We start from the raw sequence: 17,081 nt of genomic DNA on the forward strand, positions 1-17,081 counted from the left end.
ATGCGGGAGTAGCTCAGCTTCAGCTAGAAGCCGTCGGAGATAACGACGACCGTGGGATTCATGAAGAAGTCCATTCTGATGATGAGTTCTCAGATTCTCATTCCGCGCTCGCCTCCGACGATACAACGTCTAGCATAGGGCAAGCTCGAGAGGTGCTCATGGTCAATACAGATCAGATAGCCAAAATCATTGAAGAGGCCCTGGCTAGGCAGAAGGAAATCTTCAAGATCGAAATGGGAATGGCTATGCAGGAGATGAGGCAAATGCACGACCAACAAATCCGAGCTTTGTTGAACCAGCTAGTTGAGTCCGACCGTCGCACCCAGAACGCTGCAGTCAACAGCGAGCCGGAGGTGGTCGAAATCGTCATGGCCAACGCACCACCCAAGAATACTGGGGGTGGCCCCACTAAAATTAACAGCGCTGGGGGTGGACCCACCAGTGATGATAGCGCTGGGGGTGGACCCACCAGTAGTGACAACACTGGGGGTGGCCGTATGATTCCTCTCGAAACTTATCCAAAACAGGATATGGGTGAGGCCGAAAAGATAAAGGAGCTCGAAAGAAAAATCGAAGCCCTGATGTCTGTTCGGGAGGTGAAGAGGACCGGCATTCCGTGTCCTTACCCGAGAAAGTGGGATTCGATCCCGTATCCGGCGAAGTTCAACCTGATCAACTTCACGCCGTTCAACGGAAAGGGCTCGCCCACTCAACATCTGATCTACTTCAAGTCTCACTTGGGAGTAATCTCGGGCAACGAGCCTTTGATGGTTCGGTCATTCGTTGGCACCCTTCGCGGGCCTGCCTTCGATTGGTACCGCCGTCTCAAGCCCGGAAGCATCAACAGCTGGGAGGACTTGGAAGGCATGTTTCTCGCCCATTTCTTCGATGATGACACCGAGGTGTCGATCAGGACACTCTTCGACGAGAAACAAAAAGGCGGAGAGTCGGTGGATACCTTCATCAAACGCTTCCGCAATCAGGCAATGAACTGCAGGGATCCCGTCACGGAGGAATTCCTCTTGCAGACTTGTCAGAACAACTTGTCCATTGACATCTTGGACGTGATGGGAATAGAGCCGCTCAATACCTGGAAAGAGTTGAAGGCTCGAGGAGAACAAGCTGAACGCTTCATCAGAAGGCGGAAGGTCGAAAGAAACCAACCAATGGTTGACCCTCTGGATTCGGATCTCGTACCTCATGATGAAGAGGACGTACCTGCAGCAGTTATTGACGATGATCAAACGTCACAACAGCAGTCCTGGGAACAACAGGAGAATTCAGACGAGGAGCTCCAAAACGAGTACTCGTTCAAAGACGAAGACGTTCCAGCTATTTTCGAGACCCTTCTCGAAAACAACAAAATCAAACTCCCGCCCATCACGCATCAAGAGGAAGATGACGATTCTACGGACCCAACGTACTGCGAGTACCACAGGAGGATCCTCCACCCCACCAAGGAATGCTTTGCTCTCAAGAATAGCATCCAGACCTTGGTTGAAGCCAGCGTTATAACGCTAGGGTAAGCCAATTGAAAACGGCATTACTCCGACGAGTATACGAGTATAAACTGCTTCTCAAAACTCCGACCTATCACAAATCAGGAGGAAGCTGACAACACTACGGACCCAAAGTACTGTGCATACCACAGGAGGGTCGTTCATCCCACCAAGGATTGCTTTGCTCTCAAGAATAGCATTCAGACCTTGGTTGAAGCCTGCGTCATAACGCTAAGGTAAGCCAATTGAGAACGGCATTACTCCAAAGAGTATACGAGTATAAACTGTTTCTCAAGACTCCGATAAGTATATGAGTATAAACTGCTTCTCAACACTCCGACAAGTATAAGAGTGTAAACTGCTTCTTGATCCTCCTACCGGTATAAGAGGTTAAACTGCTCCCTGATACTCCAATAGATATATGAGTCTAAACTATTTCCTACCATTGACGGGAAGTTCCTGGAGGATATTACGCTAATATTCTTAAGGATAACCCGGTCGGACAACCAAGTCAAACCCAGTTCCAAGAGAGAAACTGGGGGTGGATAATCCAATGCATCGGGTGGGTATTCTTAGGGATAACCCAATCATTGTAGAAGTGATGAATAAGAAATTCTTGCTCGAATTCAGAACATTGGAACGTTTCTTCTTATTTCTCTAACTCTTATGAGTTATTTTTGTGAGAAGAGATCCAATCTTCTGGTAGGTTAATCTTTCCTCACCAAACCATCCGCTGATCAAATTAAACGACAGTGGATCCACCAACATTTTCATTTGCCCGTCGTTGGCATTTCTCAGATTTAACGTGCTAGGTCCTAAACGCCTAGCATTAAAGTCTCCTCTTGAGTGATAATACGAGTTGGCATTTTCTTTGCTACCTGTATTCCACTTTCTTTGCTTTCAGGTCAAACCTATAAAAGTTAGGGTCAAAGCCAAATTCCTCTCTCGATTCCTTCCATGAACGAGAGGTCCACTTTCAATTTGAACAATCAAACCTATAAAAGTTAGGATTGTTCCCGATCTCGCTTAGTCAAGCCTACAAATAGTTAAGACTAAGACCGAGTCATTCCTTTTCGATAAACGAAAATCCACCTTTGTCCCCTTTTCCACCAAACCTATAAAAGTTAGGGTTGAAATTGGGTTTTCTCCTCAATGAATGAGGGATTCTTTGGGTTCAAATGACCAATCCTATAAAAGTTAGGGTCGTTCGAATCTTTCCGATTCTCGGAGTGGAGATCCCACTCTTAGTTTCATCCTTCCGGATTCTGGGGGTGGAGATCCCACCTCGAGTTTCCTTTCCAGCTGTAGATAGAATATAAAATTCTTCCTCTTCAGCACCGGGAGATAGAATATAAAATTCTTCCTCTCCTCGGACCTTTCCGATGCTCGGAGTGGGGAACCCACTCCCAGTTCATCATTCCGGATTCTGGGGGTGGGGGATCCCACCTCGAGTTTCTTTTTCAGCTGTAGATAGAATATAAAATTCTTCCTCTCTCAGCTCGTCTTTGAAAAGACACAATCATAAATCTCTAATCCGGGCACTTTTGTACCTGGGGAATTTTATCCCGAATCCTAAGTAGGGATAAGTCAACGCCTAACACGTGTTGCCGGTTTAGTCTTTCACCGATTGAAAAAGACACCAAGGTCTAAACTTGGGGAATTTTATCCCGAAGCCTAAGTAGGGATAAGTCAACGTCTAATACACGTTGCCGGGTAGCCTATTCCCGTAACAATGGCGAAGCCTATGTATTCAACATCATAGCACAAAGTCTAAGGGAATTCACTCTCTTAGCACAACGTTACATGCGGAACGGATTTAGACAATCCGCATGCTAGCCCGACTCAAACGGTAGTCGGTAAAGGCTAATCAAATCCGTTGAAGGCTGGGGATTAGCCAAAAATCCTAAAGTCAACGCCTAACACGCGTTGCCGGGTAGTCTATTCCCGTGAGAAAGACGAAGTCTACGTATTCAATATCGTAGCACTAAAAGGGTTAACTCTTTTAGCTTAAACGTCACATAGGAGCGGACTTAAACAATCCGCATACTAGCCCGACTCAAACGGTAGTCGGTAAAGGCTAATCAAATCCGTTGAAGGCTGGGGATTAGCCAAAAATCCTAAAGTCAACGCCTAACACGCGTCGCCGGGTAGTCTATTCCCGTGAGAAAGACGAAGTCTACGTATTCAATATCGTAGCACTAAGAGCGTTAACTCTCTTAGCACGACGTCACATGCTGAACGGACTTAAACAATCCGCATGCTAGCCCGACTCAAACGGTAGTCGGTAAAGGCTTATCAAATCCGTTGATGGCTGAGGATTTGCCAAAAATTCTATAACTGCGAGTCATTGACGCATCAACTCCCCTAGTTGGTCTCATGACTCGAGCACCCAACAAATTCAGGATAAAATCCACACATGCAGATGAATCAACTTTAACAGTTGGTCCTGCAGCCCCGACACTTGGGACCACCGTGCTCCAATACCTTAAGAGCTTAAACTGTGTATACTCCAGCAAACGTACGAGTATAAACTGTGTTAATGGCGATCCGTAAACCCTAGGGTCAACGCCGGTCAACGCGTAACCCTAGGTCAACGCCAAGCAACGCGTTGCAACCAAAGTCAACGTTCGATGATTCAAACCCTAAGGGTCAACGCCGGTCAACGCGTGACCCCAGGTCAACGCCAAGCAACGCGTTGCGACAAAAGTCAACTCAAACCCTAAGGGTCAACGCCGGTCAACGCGTAACCCCAGGTCAACACCAAGCGACACGTTGCGACAAAAGTCAACGTTCGACAATTCGAAACCCTAGGGTGGACGCCGGTCAATGCGTAACCCTAGGTCAACGCCGGTCAACGCGTTGCGATAAAAAGCCAACAAACGGGAATCCGAAACCCTAAGCCAGCACAATGTGGCGGAGGTAGTTCAAAGTCAACTCAATGACACGAGCCAAACTCAATTCATCAGCTGCACACTCGAGACTCCGACGACGGCCAAGCGATAAACGCAGCGCCGGAAGAACCTCGGCTATTCGTCAAAGCATCGGATAGATCGAAAATCGAAAGAGTCAAGAGTTGAAGCTAACTACGCCGACTGAAGGCCAGATCAATCACATCCAAAGTATTCCAGCCTCTTCTATAAAAGAAACGAGTCAGGAACACTTTGGAGGGGGTATCTGTAGGCATCAAAAATTGCCTATAGTTCTCCACAACCAGTTCAGTGTTAACGAACGACGATGAACATCACCATCCAATCCACATGAGCCTAATCGACATCGACGAACGACTGAAGTGAATCGACGAGTTACATGAGCGGATAGGACTTCGGAATCACGAAGACCCGGACCAATCGGGAAGCCCGGCACTGTTCACAAAAAGGACAACGCCCTTCATGCCTCGACCACTCTACAGATAATCCAATCACCAGAGCGGGTCAAACTCTTCGTCGCGCATCCAACGCACCCGGAATCACTCAAATCCGAATCCGGACGAAGAATATACAGGGGAACCAACAAAACACCTAAACGGAGTCTCGGCAAGCTCGAAACACCCGAGGGGTGTCTTGGCAAAACCAAGCCCATGGGGGGTGTCTCGGCCATGGCCGAGACACCCCAAGGGGTGTCTCGGTTTTGGAGCCGAGACACCCCCCTAGGGGTGTCCTCAACCAACCCCTACCCCTTGCTTTTCCTATAAATAGGCCCCTAGGGCCTCCATTCTCTTGGCCTGGGTTTTGGGAGAGGAATTTCAGATCTAGAGCTCTAGCCTTTAAGATCTGAAATTCCAGAGAGGAGCGGCGAAGCCCTGCCGGAGGAAGGAGTCGGGGTTTTCTAAAAGAGCGGCGAAGCCCTGCCGGATCGAGGAGTGAGCGAGCCTTCTACAGCAAAGGAGCCTCCTTCTTCATTCCCCTTTCTATTTTCCTTAGTGTTGCCCCTTAGCGGTGATACTAAGTAGAGCGAATATCTCGATTACCCGAGATAGGAGCTATAAACTTCTAAGATCTCACGCAGATCGACGAAGTTCAGAGTTTCTAAAATCCCCCCCGCGGATAGACGAAACTCTGCCCGATTTTCTCAGACCAGATCCGAGTGCCCCGGTGGTCCACGGATATCAACATCCCCGTCACAGGCAAAAGACCCACGCAAGCAAGAGATGACAAACAGATCTTGCGTTTGTTTGAAAAGAGTTGTATCTATTTTGTTTTCATTGTGTACCGGTCTTATAAAAAGGCTGTCTTTTTATTTCATTGTAACGATTGAAGTTGTAATGAATGCAGCAATGAATACAGCAACTTTTTCCGCAAACACTATGGTTCACATTCTAATCTATGCTCATGTAGTGAGGGGAAAAAATCCATCTTACTGGATAATTGAATCAATGTAAAACAAAACGCTTTCAGGATTAGTTTACTGATCCAACTAATCAATCGATGAGAGTTAAGATATATGGAGTAATTTAAAGCCCTCCTGCGTGGGTTTTCTTCAACATCAAAAATCTATCTCGTTATCAGACATGCAGGTTAACATGTTGTAATGGAGTGCACATAACATCTACCTCTATTAGAACTCCATGTTAACATAATGCTGTAATGGAATGCACATAATATCTACCTCTATTAGAAAATATTCGTGATGACGATGCTTTTGCATCCAAAATGAAGCTTATGGAAACAAAGATCTGTCGAGATTAAATTTTTGTAATAAATGGTTCGCGATATCAGTAAAAGCTTGTCATTTGGCAGGTTCTATGTTTATTAGACTTCAAGCCAATCCTCTTGATTCCAATGAGCTTGACAGTGCCGTTAGTTTGTGTTAAAATTAGCGGAGGTTGCATACCATTGGTCCCTAGGATGAACTATGGACGGGATCTTTGCTCGTAGACGCAACCCACCAGCTTGTTGTAACTTATAGCGCAACTCTACAAGACTGCAGACAACAACACCGATCGTCGAGAACTAACTACTAGAGATCAGATTCTATAGGATTCCACGTTCTATGACCAAGAACAAGGCCGGATGCTCTGGACAGAATAGCTGGGATACTTAGAGACTGTATACTTTGCTCTAGAATATGCAACTGGTCATATCTGAACCGATATTATCTTGGATAAAAGGTATGGAGATCATGGGATTATGCAATTCAAACTTATTTTTCACCCCCCGAGACCTTAACTACAACACGTATCAAGTTATCATCTAACCAACACAGCTCCTCATATATAATTTTCCTTCTCACTATGCCCCAGAAAATTTCAATTACACCGGGCTCAATGTTCCAGTCTAACCCCTCTGACAAAGTAGTGCTAGCCTCATTATGGTTTTCACTTGTGACTTTAGCAATCTCAAAATATATTAATGGTTCTTTAAAGAAAATAATATAGGGTATACAATGTGTTGATGTCCTGGGATTCAGCAGCGAGATTAGTAGATAATCCCGAGTTAGTGATGGGGCTTGGGGTTGAAACAGACGATGTGGGTTCCCTGATCCCCTTAGGCGACTGATCCCCTGTTTTAAGATAATAGAGCTGAAAAATGAACATGTTAGAGGAGCGGAGTAGGTTCTGTTGGGATTGTGTATTTGATTCTTTGTATAACTTTATGAGAATTAGATAGGGTTAGAGATCTATCATGATTAGGAGCTTGGGTCTCATCATGATTAGGAGTTTGAATCCTATTCTAATGAGGATGTTAGGCTAGAGATATGATTTTGGTTTCCCTATATATATTCTTCTATTGTTTGAGGAAAAATCAAGGAGAGAAGAGAGAGCCAATATTCTTGTAATCTAGAGTTAGCAGAGGGCATAGTCTGATTCAAGAATATTGTGCGAGAGGCGAGGGTTTCGTAGTCTTTATCCGTGCAAAATATTACATCATTGGGAGAAGGTTTCGGAGTCTTTGTCCGTTCAAAAGATTGTAAGGAGATGGCTTTTGAGAGAATATGAGGATTGATTATATATGTGAGGTTGAGAGATTGAGAAGCGAGAGTTGAGTGGTTCCTCTTGTAGTTCTCCCTGATACATAGTAGATTTCTCGTATTGTTGCCCGTGGACGTAGGTCGAAATTGGTCGACTGAACCACATCACAGTAGGCGGGGAGACTGAAATCCCCAACAAGCTCTTCGGTGATATCATCCGTTGATCAAGTCTGTATAGAGCTTGAGTAGGGAAACAATGAACTGAATAAGTTGTGAAATGTGCAAATGATGAAATTAGTTAGCCAGAAAGGGCATACCTGTGGCCCCGAGGGGGGCTTGCAGGTCATCCCCTTCTTAGTAGGCGATGAGCCTACATATACCCAACTGAGAGGGGTTGAAGCGTAACTATGACCGAGTCTAGGTAGACAGCTGAATCGGCAGATAGCTAATAGGTGTTGACTGCCTATGCGATGAGTCACTGATCTGATGTGATGGTGATTGAAGAGGTATGGAGAGTGATGAGACATGAAGACTCGTGGCCCTAGCAATGATGATGATGGACAATTGTTGGCGTGGAGTTCGAGGACAAACTGCCTATTGATATGGCTCTGCAAGCTGGACGACAAGTACTTTGTCGGCCTCGCAAGTTGTCGACCCGGCTCTGAGTGCATGAGGGTGGCCGACTCAAGTGATGAGGTCGAGTGAGAGCTTGTCATGACTTTGCCTAACTCGGAAAGGGTCGCATGCCCATGCTACCCGAGTCTCCTCTAGTTGGGGTAAGCTAATCTCATAATGCTAATGTGGGACTTGTGTCGACTCCAAGAGAAGGATTAACACGGTCTAATTATTGACATAAGACAATGCATTATTTTAAAGCTGATGATTGCACTAATACACTATTCTAAGCACACAGATACAATATCAGTATTTTGATTGATACATTATCTAATTTTATTGATATTTATTATACTAATGTTACTTGTGATGATACAATATTTTAATTGTAGCCATATAATATTATGATTGTGTAGATTTAGAATTGATGGCGAACACCTTCTCGTCTGATTTTCTATGGAGGGTCCTTTATATATAGGATTTTTTTTTCCTCACCCCCACTCCACGATATCAATCAGAAGAAAAGGCCACCTTCAGTGAAATCTCACAAGTATAATATTTTGATCGGACGATAAACATTTTACTTTATTTAAGCTTTTAGAAGAAGGATTACTTTTTTCTTCAATCATGTTTCCTTTTAGAGATGGAGTAAAGAGTGTGCAAGCTATCTTTTGGTTTGCTTACGTATAAACAATATTTTATTATTCTTTTAAAGAAATAAATTGAAAAGCTCCGGGTAAGAGCTAATTGGCTAAAAGATTTTACTTCACTTCTCTTATTACCTGATTGGATGAAAGGTAAAGAGGGGGAGGAGAAGAGAAATCTAATTTTAACATTGTTTGGGAGTTTTATTTAGGGGTAGGAGGGAGGGTTGAGCCAAAATCCTACACCCCAAATTAGGGTGTAATGAAGGGGAAGAAGGAAAGGAAGGGGACCTTTTCCCCTTCCTTCCCTTCCCTAAGTCGTCTCCCAAACATACTGTTAAAGAGATAATTGCGGCCCTATTGATTACATAGGGCGCATATCCATGTGTCTCTAAAAATACGTTCTCTCTTTACCAAAACAAATCTGGAAGAAATCTAACATTCACGCGTGTTTGAAAGTGCATGCCCTAATGTCTAAATAAATTGGAAATGAATTAAGAAAAGGATAAGGATCATTTCACCTTATCGTGCATTTTTACAGGACAAATGAATCAAAATTTGTATGGATCACTTTTACCTATTATAGCCTACAAGCATGTCTATATAAATTAAGACTAATATTGGAATGCATAGAGAAGTCTCAAATGAAGGTCTAATGCCCAGTGGAATCCATCTAAGCCAAGGTGGATGGGATTATAATTCTACGTCTCTGTGATCGACCGTTATGATTCAGAGGCATAGAGTTTGATCCCATCTTACCTATCGTTACTCCTCGCCAAAGGCAAATTTTGTTTCCCTATATTTTCTTATTTCTCTATAGGAGAAATTTTTAAAACAGCCCATTTTTCAATTTTATTGTGCAAAATCGACCGTCTCAGAAATTAATTAGCAAAAACAACCGAAAAGGGTCGATTTTGCAATTACGGAACTGCACGGGACTAGTAGTCCCGTGCAGTCCGCCTACCCCACTAACTCCGCTTTCTTTTCGTTCGTTTCGTTCCTTCTTTCCTTCTGCGATCTCGTGACCACTCTCCCCCGAAGAAAAAAAAAACCTGCTGGCCTCGTCGACCCCCGCCGCCGATCACCGCCATTTTCCGTCGCCGCCGATCACCGCCATTTTCCGTCGCCGCCGATCACCGCCATTTTCCGTCGCCGCCGATCACCGCCATTTTCCGTCGCCGCCGATCACCGCCATTTTCCGTCGCCGCCGATCACCGCCATTTTCCGTCGCCGCCGATCACCGCCATTTTCCGTCGCCGCCGATCACCGCCATTTTCCGTCGCCGCCGATCACCGCCATTTTCCGTCGCCGCCGATCACCGCCATTTTCCGTCGCCGCCGATCACCGCCATTTTCCGTCGCCGCCGATCACCGCCATTTTCCGTCGCCGCCGATCACCGCCATTTTCCGTCGCCGCCGATCACCGCCATTTTCCGTCGCCGCCGATCACCGCCATTTTCCGTCGCCGCCGACCCCGACGCTCTCGTGACTGAGCCTTCAACCCCCCCAAACCCTAGCCTTCAACTTCGACTTCGACCCCCTGCCATTTGCAGTCGCCGCCTAACCCTAGCCCTCCGACCTCGTCGCGCATCCGACACCATCGACGCCCACCGAACCCCCATTCTCAGGTGTGTTTTTCTTTTTAATTTTGCTGTTAATTTGGGAGTTAGGGTTTAGTTTAGCAATTATTTACATATGAGAGGGTTTAACAATTATTTTTGAGAGGGATATTCATCAAATTTGCTGTTAATTTTGCTGTTAATTTTGCTAGAATTGGGTAGGATTAGTTTTTATTTTGTGCAATAGGATGAATAATGTGGTTTGGGGGTTAGGGTTTAGCAATTATTTACAAATGATGAATAATAATTAAGGGTGTAGCCATTATTTGAGATTGATTAAGGTAATAAATTTGATGTTGATTTATTCAGATATTAATAGATTATTTGCATATGATGGACTGTGTATTTTCAGTTTCGATGACGAACTCCATATCCATTATTTGTTTCTTTAATGGGAGCCTCGGCGTCGGAGTGAATAATTTGCCGGTGTATGATGGAGGTTCTCGGAAAATGTTCATGCTATCTAAGTCGTGTAATTTTGATGGAATGACTAGGGAAATACACAGAGTTACTAAAATTAAGAAAGAAGAATATACAATTAGGGTGTTCTTCAACTGTCCGATAAATGAGAGTAGAACTATTGCCGTGGAGATTACCGAAGATGAGGAATTGAATGACATGAAACAATTAGTCGAGAAGCAAGCGTCAATTGAGTTGTTTATTGAGAAGTATCCGATTCAGGAATTTGCCCAAGTTTCACGACCTCAAGGAGAGTTTTCTCGGATGCTTGACTTAGACAACGAGTCGATTGGTTTTATGACATCTCCAAGTCAAGAGCCATGGTCTCAACCACAACATTTAAGTGAGTATTCTATCGGTGGGACGTCAACTAATATATTTAACGACGCTTCAGGTCATGTTACGGGTTACCCACCAGTCGGAGCAATTATAGAAGATGAAGCAGATGATGATTCAGATCATTTTGAAGAAGATGGCGTGCAAATTGATAGCATGCATGTGGCAGCTGGAATCGATGATGACGCCCGTTGGATGGAGCAATTTAACGTTAACAATGATTATGTGGAAGCTGAAGATCCGTTGCCCGACGAGTTTCATAATGAGGATTGGATAAATACTTCTCAAGCTGGATTTGTTGATGTTGGGCCAAATTTACAACGACCTGAGGACTTCACTTTTAAAAAAGGGGATCTATTCGAGAGCAAGGAGGCACTGATCTTTGCAATCCGAGAATGGTCCATCAAGAATCGGGTCAAATTCAAGCCGGTAAAAACTAATGCAACAAACTACAATGTGAAATGCTTCTTTAACGATAAGAATGAAGTAGAGAACGCAAATGAGCAAGATGAGAGAAATAAAAAATGTCCTTGGTTGCTAAATGCCGCTGTGAGAAAATCATCAAATGGGCAATTTGTAATATGTAGATATTGCGGACTTCACACATGTTGCAACCCGTCGGTGGATGTCGATGATTATTCTGCATCTTCTTCTTATATATGTAAGCTAATTATGCCTGAAGTTAGAGCTGAACTTGATCTGAATGCAGGTCAGATATTTCAGAGGGTATATGACATGCGGGGGATTAAGATATCTAAATATAAGGCATATGATGCAAGGAGGAAAGCGTTGTCTAAAATTTTTGGAGATTGGGAAAAATCATATGAATTACTTCCACAGTATCTTGAAGCTATCAAACGAAATAATCCGGGTACTGAATACGAAATATTATCCGAAGAGATTGCACCGGGTATGGAGAGGTTCACTCGCGTGTTTTGGGCATTTGGTCCTGCTATTAAGGGCTTCACTTTTTGTCGTCCGCTATTGAGCATTGATGGTACACATTTATATGGAAAGTACAAAGGCGTGCTTCTTGTAGCGACCGGTGTAGATGCAAATGGCGGGTTATTTCCTCTAGCATTTGCAGTCGTGGAGGTGGAGGATACGTCTAGTTGGAAGTGGTTTTTTGAACTTATATACAAGTGGATTCCAAGTGTCCGTGCGCCAAGAATAATTACCTTTATTTCGGATAGGATGAAAGGAATTATAAGGGCGTTACATGAGGGTTTTAGTGCACCACATCACCATCGATATTGTTTAAGGCATATAAGAGATAATTTCAAGAAAAAACACGGTGAGATTAATTTGCAAAATCTTTTGTGGCAAGCCGGGTGTGCGACCGACACATTAGTGTATGAACATTGCAGGGAGAAAATCAAGTCTTTGTCATTAGATGCACATAATTGGATTGAAAATAACTTGAAGCCTCAATTCGAGCATCGGTGGGCATTATGTAAGGATGAGGGTGTGCGGTTTTGCATGATGACGACTAATTGCTCCGAGAGCTTTAACGGCGTTCTTAAAGGAGCACGAGCTATGCCAATACAATCTTTGGTTGCGAGAACATTCTATAGACTAAACGCATACTTCAACAAAAGGCGTGGTGATGGCATAGACTGGACAACACGTTACACACCAAAAAATGAGTCCATTTTGCATAGAAGAATTGAGGCAGCAAGATCATGTCAAATTACTGTATTCAACGACAACGAATGGCAGGTACAAGATTGTGACGGTATCTACACCGTTAAACTATTTGATGTTGATTGCACTTGCACATGTAACATACCACAACTCCAAAAAATACCCTGTGCACATGTGCTTGCGGCTTCTTCTAATCAGCCGGGAGGTGCTAGAATTCCCAGAAATCGGTATTGCTCGCCTTGGTATTCAACAGCTCACTATCAAAAGACATATAGTGAGAGTTTTCATCCACCTGATGATAGTCGGTATTGGCCTGAATATAATGGACCACATATAGTTCCACCTCAGTACCGGAGACAAGCAGGTCGACCACGATCTGTGCGAATTAGGGGAACCATGGATCAAGGGCGAGAAGGAGTGGTCAAGCACAAAAAATGTAGTCTTTGCAAACAACCGGGACATACTCGACCTCGTTGTCCATCTAGACACAATAGATAGCAACTAATTGGTAATTTATATCATTTTTTTATTTTTATATACTTTAATAAAGAAACTGAATTACTATATGATTGATTATTAACATGTGTATAATTATATGTGCAGGTTTGTACACCATGGATCCTGGGCCGGTTAGTGATGAGGTCTTATATGACCAGGCTCAGCATCGTTCACATATTATATCCTGTACAGAGGTAATTCAGTTACTTTATAATTGTAATATTTGCATTTACATAATATTGCATTCTTATACTATCATTGTCTATACAGAGAGGTCCGAGTATCGTTATGGTTGATCATAGCCTCAGCCATAGCCGTTGGCGGTTAGAGGATGAGCGTATCATAGCAGCTGTGGGACGGGCCGGCTTCTTGACTTGTTCAAAGCTTCGTTGGATAAAGCTCGATTGGCCCCTACTGATTGCGTTGATGGATAGATGGAGACCTGAGACCAATACTTTCCACTTCCGAATGGGTGAGGCTACCATTACTCTACAAGATGTATCCGTGATACTCGGTCTCCGTATAGATGGTCCGTGCATTACCGGCACTGATAGTGATGTATGGCCTCGAAGATGTGAGGAGTTGTTAGGTGTAGCTCCAGAGACTATGCCTAGAGGAACTATTAAGTTGAAGTGGTTGAGAGAGACCTTCTCAGTACCGTTGCCTGTTGATGCCCCACAAATTTTGGTTGACCAACATGCACGTGCATACATTATGCACATGATTGGTACTATATTATTTCCAGATTCAAGTAAAGATAAAGTGCATGCGAGGTATGTGTATTTATAATATGAATCTGTATTTCATTGAATTAGCTTATTTTAATAAATTGGAATATTGTGAATATGCTAGGTGGTTACCACTCCTCGAGGACTTGGACGTATGTGGTACAAAATCGTGGGGTAGTGCTGTTTTGGCGTATTTATATAGAGAGATGTCAAAAGTGGCACTTATGCAAAACAGTGAGCTTAAAGGGTGTCTAAGCTTATTGCAAGTATGGGCATGGGAGAGACTTCATTTGAAGCCAAGACTATGCACGCATTTACAATTAGATGGACAAATTCCACTGGGATGCAGGTATTGTATTTTTAGTGTAGCGAATATAATTGTAGTTATCATTGTGGTACTAAATGTATGATAAATATTTTTTTGTAGATGGAATGTCGAAAAATGCTATGACGAGACCCCGGCTAGACAATTAGATTTCTACCGGAATGAGCTTGACCGTATGAAGATTTTTCAGGTAATTCTCACCGAAAAACATGCGTTTTTTCTTCTACATACTGAAAACCCAATTCTGATATGCAACTGCAATAAATTATTGTAGATGGAATGGGAGCCCTACACCCAATTTCTACCTCAGCTACCCCCAATATGCACAGAATACCAAGTTGTATGGAGAGCTAGAGTTCCTCTTATATGTTTGGAGATAGTAGAAATGCATGTACCGGACCGCGTGCTTCGACAATATGGTCTTGCACAACATGTTCCGCAGTTTGTTGAAAAGATAGAGAGGAAGGCAAAGAAAGGAGGCCAACAAATAAACTGGATGATCGTGCATCAAGCTTTTATACACAAATGGAATGATAGGCATTTTTGTATTGTCAACCAAATTGAACCAACTCCTCGGGAATCAGATTACTACACTTGGTATTGGGACATAACCCGAAGATGGATACTTCATTCGACCACAATACCGGTTGAGTCGCAAAGAGGATATGTGCCCCGGGGTATAGATGAGAGAGAATTAGTAAGTATTTTCATATTTTGATTTAAGTCCATTTTTATTGGTACTTTATGTGTTGAAAAATTTGCAGGTATCAGCAATAGATGAAGTTCAAACTCTTGCAAATCGTGGTTTGGAATTGGCTCGAGCAGGTACGAAAAAATTAAATCTCAAATTTACATTCTGTAATATCAAATTTAATATGAAATTTTGTTTTTGAACTATCTATCGCAGCAGATAGAAATCCCGAAGCACATGAACATGTATCAATATATCAGGCTATAATGCAGAGGCTTCAACAAGCCTTACACCGAACTCACGAAGATCGTCATGATGGACGGGAGGTAAGGTCATTCGTATATACACGACAACAGCGACAAAGTCGAGGACGACGCAGAAATAACGATGAAGCTGGACCTTCCCAACGTGTCGACGATGGAGCTGGACCGTCACAACCACAAACGCAACCGGATCACGAACTCGTCGAAGGGCGGTATGGAGGACGACGAAGACAAAGGAGGAGGAGGAGAGTTCTTGGATGTATGTAAACTACAGGTTATATACATTACAAAACTATTTAGGGATGTGATTTTTGGATTTGTAGTCGATAATATCATGTGATATGTTTGATTTCTAAGTGGGTTTGTGGTGTTATTATGCTGGATTTGTTAGTGGGAGTTTGTGGTGTGATGTGATTTGTTTGATTTGAAATGAGTATGTGGTGAAATCAGTATGTAATTTGTTAGTGGGAGTTTGTGTGGATGTATGCACAGGGACTACATGAAATGCAGTGGTGAAATGAGTATGTGACTTGTTAGAGGAAGTTTGTGTTGATATATGCACAGGAACTACTTGAAATGTAGAGAAAATTGCACAAAAATGTGCACAGCGAGTGCACGGGACTGCTAGTCCCGTGCACTTGGTGTTCAGCAAACGGGTAGTGCTCTCTGCTTAAAAGTCGGGACTGCTAGTCCCGACTTTTAAGCAGAGAGCAGCTGCTGGAACACCAAGTGCACGGGACTGATAGTCCCGTGCACTGGGTTTCAGCAGCGGGTTTGCTGAACACCAAGTGCACGGGACTAGCAGTCCCGTGCACTTCGGAAATCACCCTCCGCTGCAAAACCGACCCTTTTCTCCTGAAAAGGGTCGGTTTTGCTAATATTTTTCAGTTTAGGTCGATTTTGCCTATTAAATTTTAAAAATGGTTGGTTTTAAAAATTTCTCCTTCTCTATATTTTCGTAAAAAAAAATTTGTTAACCGCTAATTTCTGGCAAATTATTTATTTATTTTCTTGCTTGTGGGTGGAGGCAGAAATTTGGCTAGACGTGAGGAGGAAGGTCTGTAAACTTGCATGTTTCAAAAGCAGAGTTCTATTGGATGGATAATCTTTCCAAGAAATATTTTTGTATATTTGTACTAGTGGAAATTATGTAAGGACAAAGCTATTTTTTTGACTTTTATATTGTAACTATGTTGAGTTTGTTGTGCGCAGCGGAAATTTCGACAGCACTTCGGCAGCACAACAAGAGAGTCAGGTCACAATAAGAATTCTTGTTTCTCAAAGGGAACAAGAATCTGAAGGCTAATATCTCATCAAAGTGGGATATTAGCGGAAATTTCGGCAGAACTTCGGCAACACAACAAGAGAGTCAGGTCGCAATAAGAATTCTTGTTTCTCAAAGGGAACAAGAATCTGAAGCCTAATATCTCATCAAAGTAGGATATTAGCTCTTCCTCTCGTCAGCTCTAGGACTGCGTGTCGAGGGAACCTAAAAGCTATTACAAATCACACAAATAGTAGTACAACCAATTTTTACGTGGTTCGGCAAATTGCCTACGTCCACGGGGCAAGGAGGGGGGAGATCTACTAATAGAGGGAGAGAAAACAACTAGGGTTTACAATCACTCAATTTAAACCCTCACACAAACTCTCAAATCCCTCATACAAATATCTCTCAAAGGGGATGCACAAACTCTAAACAAAAGAAAAAAAACTCTGTTTTTCTTCACTTGAGTTTTTCTCCTGCTGCGATTTTATCTCGCAGCCGCCAAACACACCCAGCCGTCTGCTTTTTCGCACCGAGCCGCAAAAATCAAAAACCCTCCTTCGCTAGCAATTAACCTAGGGAATCAC

The 17,081-nt window shown here is 43.3% G+C and overlaps 2 protein-coding genes across 4 annotated transcripts; both read left to right on the top strand.

Moving 5' to 3' along the window:
* LOC109839087 lies at nucleotides 11,794-13,414 on the top strand. The gene is made up of 2 exons (XM_020407524.1): nucleotides 11,794-13,287; nucleotides 13,382-13,414. The coding sequence occupies exon 1, from the start codon at nucleotides 11,814-11,816 to the stop codon at nucleotides 13,218-13,220; it is 1,407 nt and encodes a 468-aa protein (XP_020263113.1). The 5' UTR covers nucleotides 11,794-11,813; the 3' UTR covers nucleotides 13,221-13,287; nucleotides 13,382-13,414.
* On the top strand, nucleotides 13,120-15,804 carry LOC109839086 (serine/threonine-protein phosphatase 7 long form homolog). Of its 3 annotated transcripts, XM_020407523.1 has the most exons (8): nucleotides 13,120-13,230; nucleotides 13,326-13,414; nucleotides 13,491-13,993; nucleotides 14,073-14,297; nucleotides 14,376-14,463; nucleotides 14,548-14,970; nucleotides 15,038-15,098; nucleotides 15,181-15,804. In XM_020407523.1, exons 2-8 carry the CDS (start codon nucleotides 13,337-13,339, stop codon nucleotides 15,492-15,494), a joined length of 1,692 nt encoding a protein of 563 aa, XP_020263112.1. In that variant the 5' UTR covers nucleotides 13,120-13,230; nucleotides 13,326-13,336; the 3' UTR covers nucleotides 15,495-15,804. The 3 variants fall into 3 exon arrangements, with proteins under 3 accessions (XP_020263112.1, XP_020263110.1, XP_020263111.1); XM_020407521.1 differs by lacking the exon at nucleotides 13,120-13,230 and having other exon boundaries at nucleotides 13,297-13,414; XM_020407522.1 differs by lacking the exon at nucleotides 13,120-13,230 and having other exon boundaries at nucleotides 13,297-13,414; nucleotides 15,184-15,804.

This window comes from Asparagus officinalis, chromosome 4 (assembly GCF_001876935.1).
Source record: "Asparagus officinalis chromosome 4, Aspof.V1, whole genome shotgun sequence".
NCBI classification, from domain to species: domain Eukaryota; kingdom Viridiplantae; phylum Streptophyta; class Magnoliopsida; order Asparagales; family Asparagaceae; genus Asparagus; species Asparagus officinalis.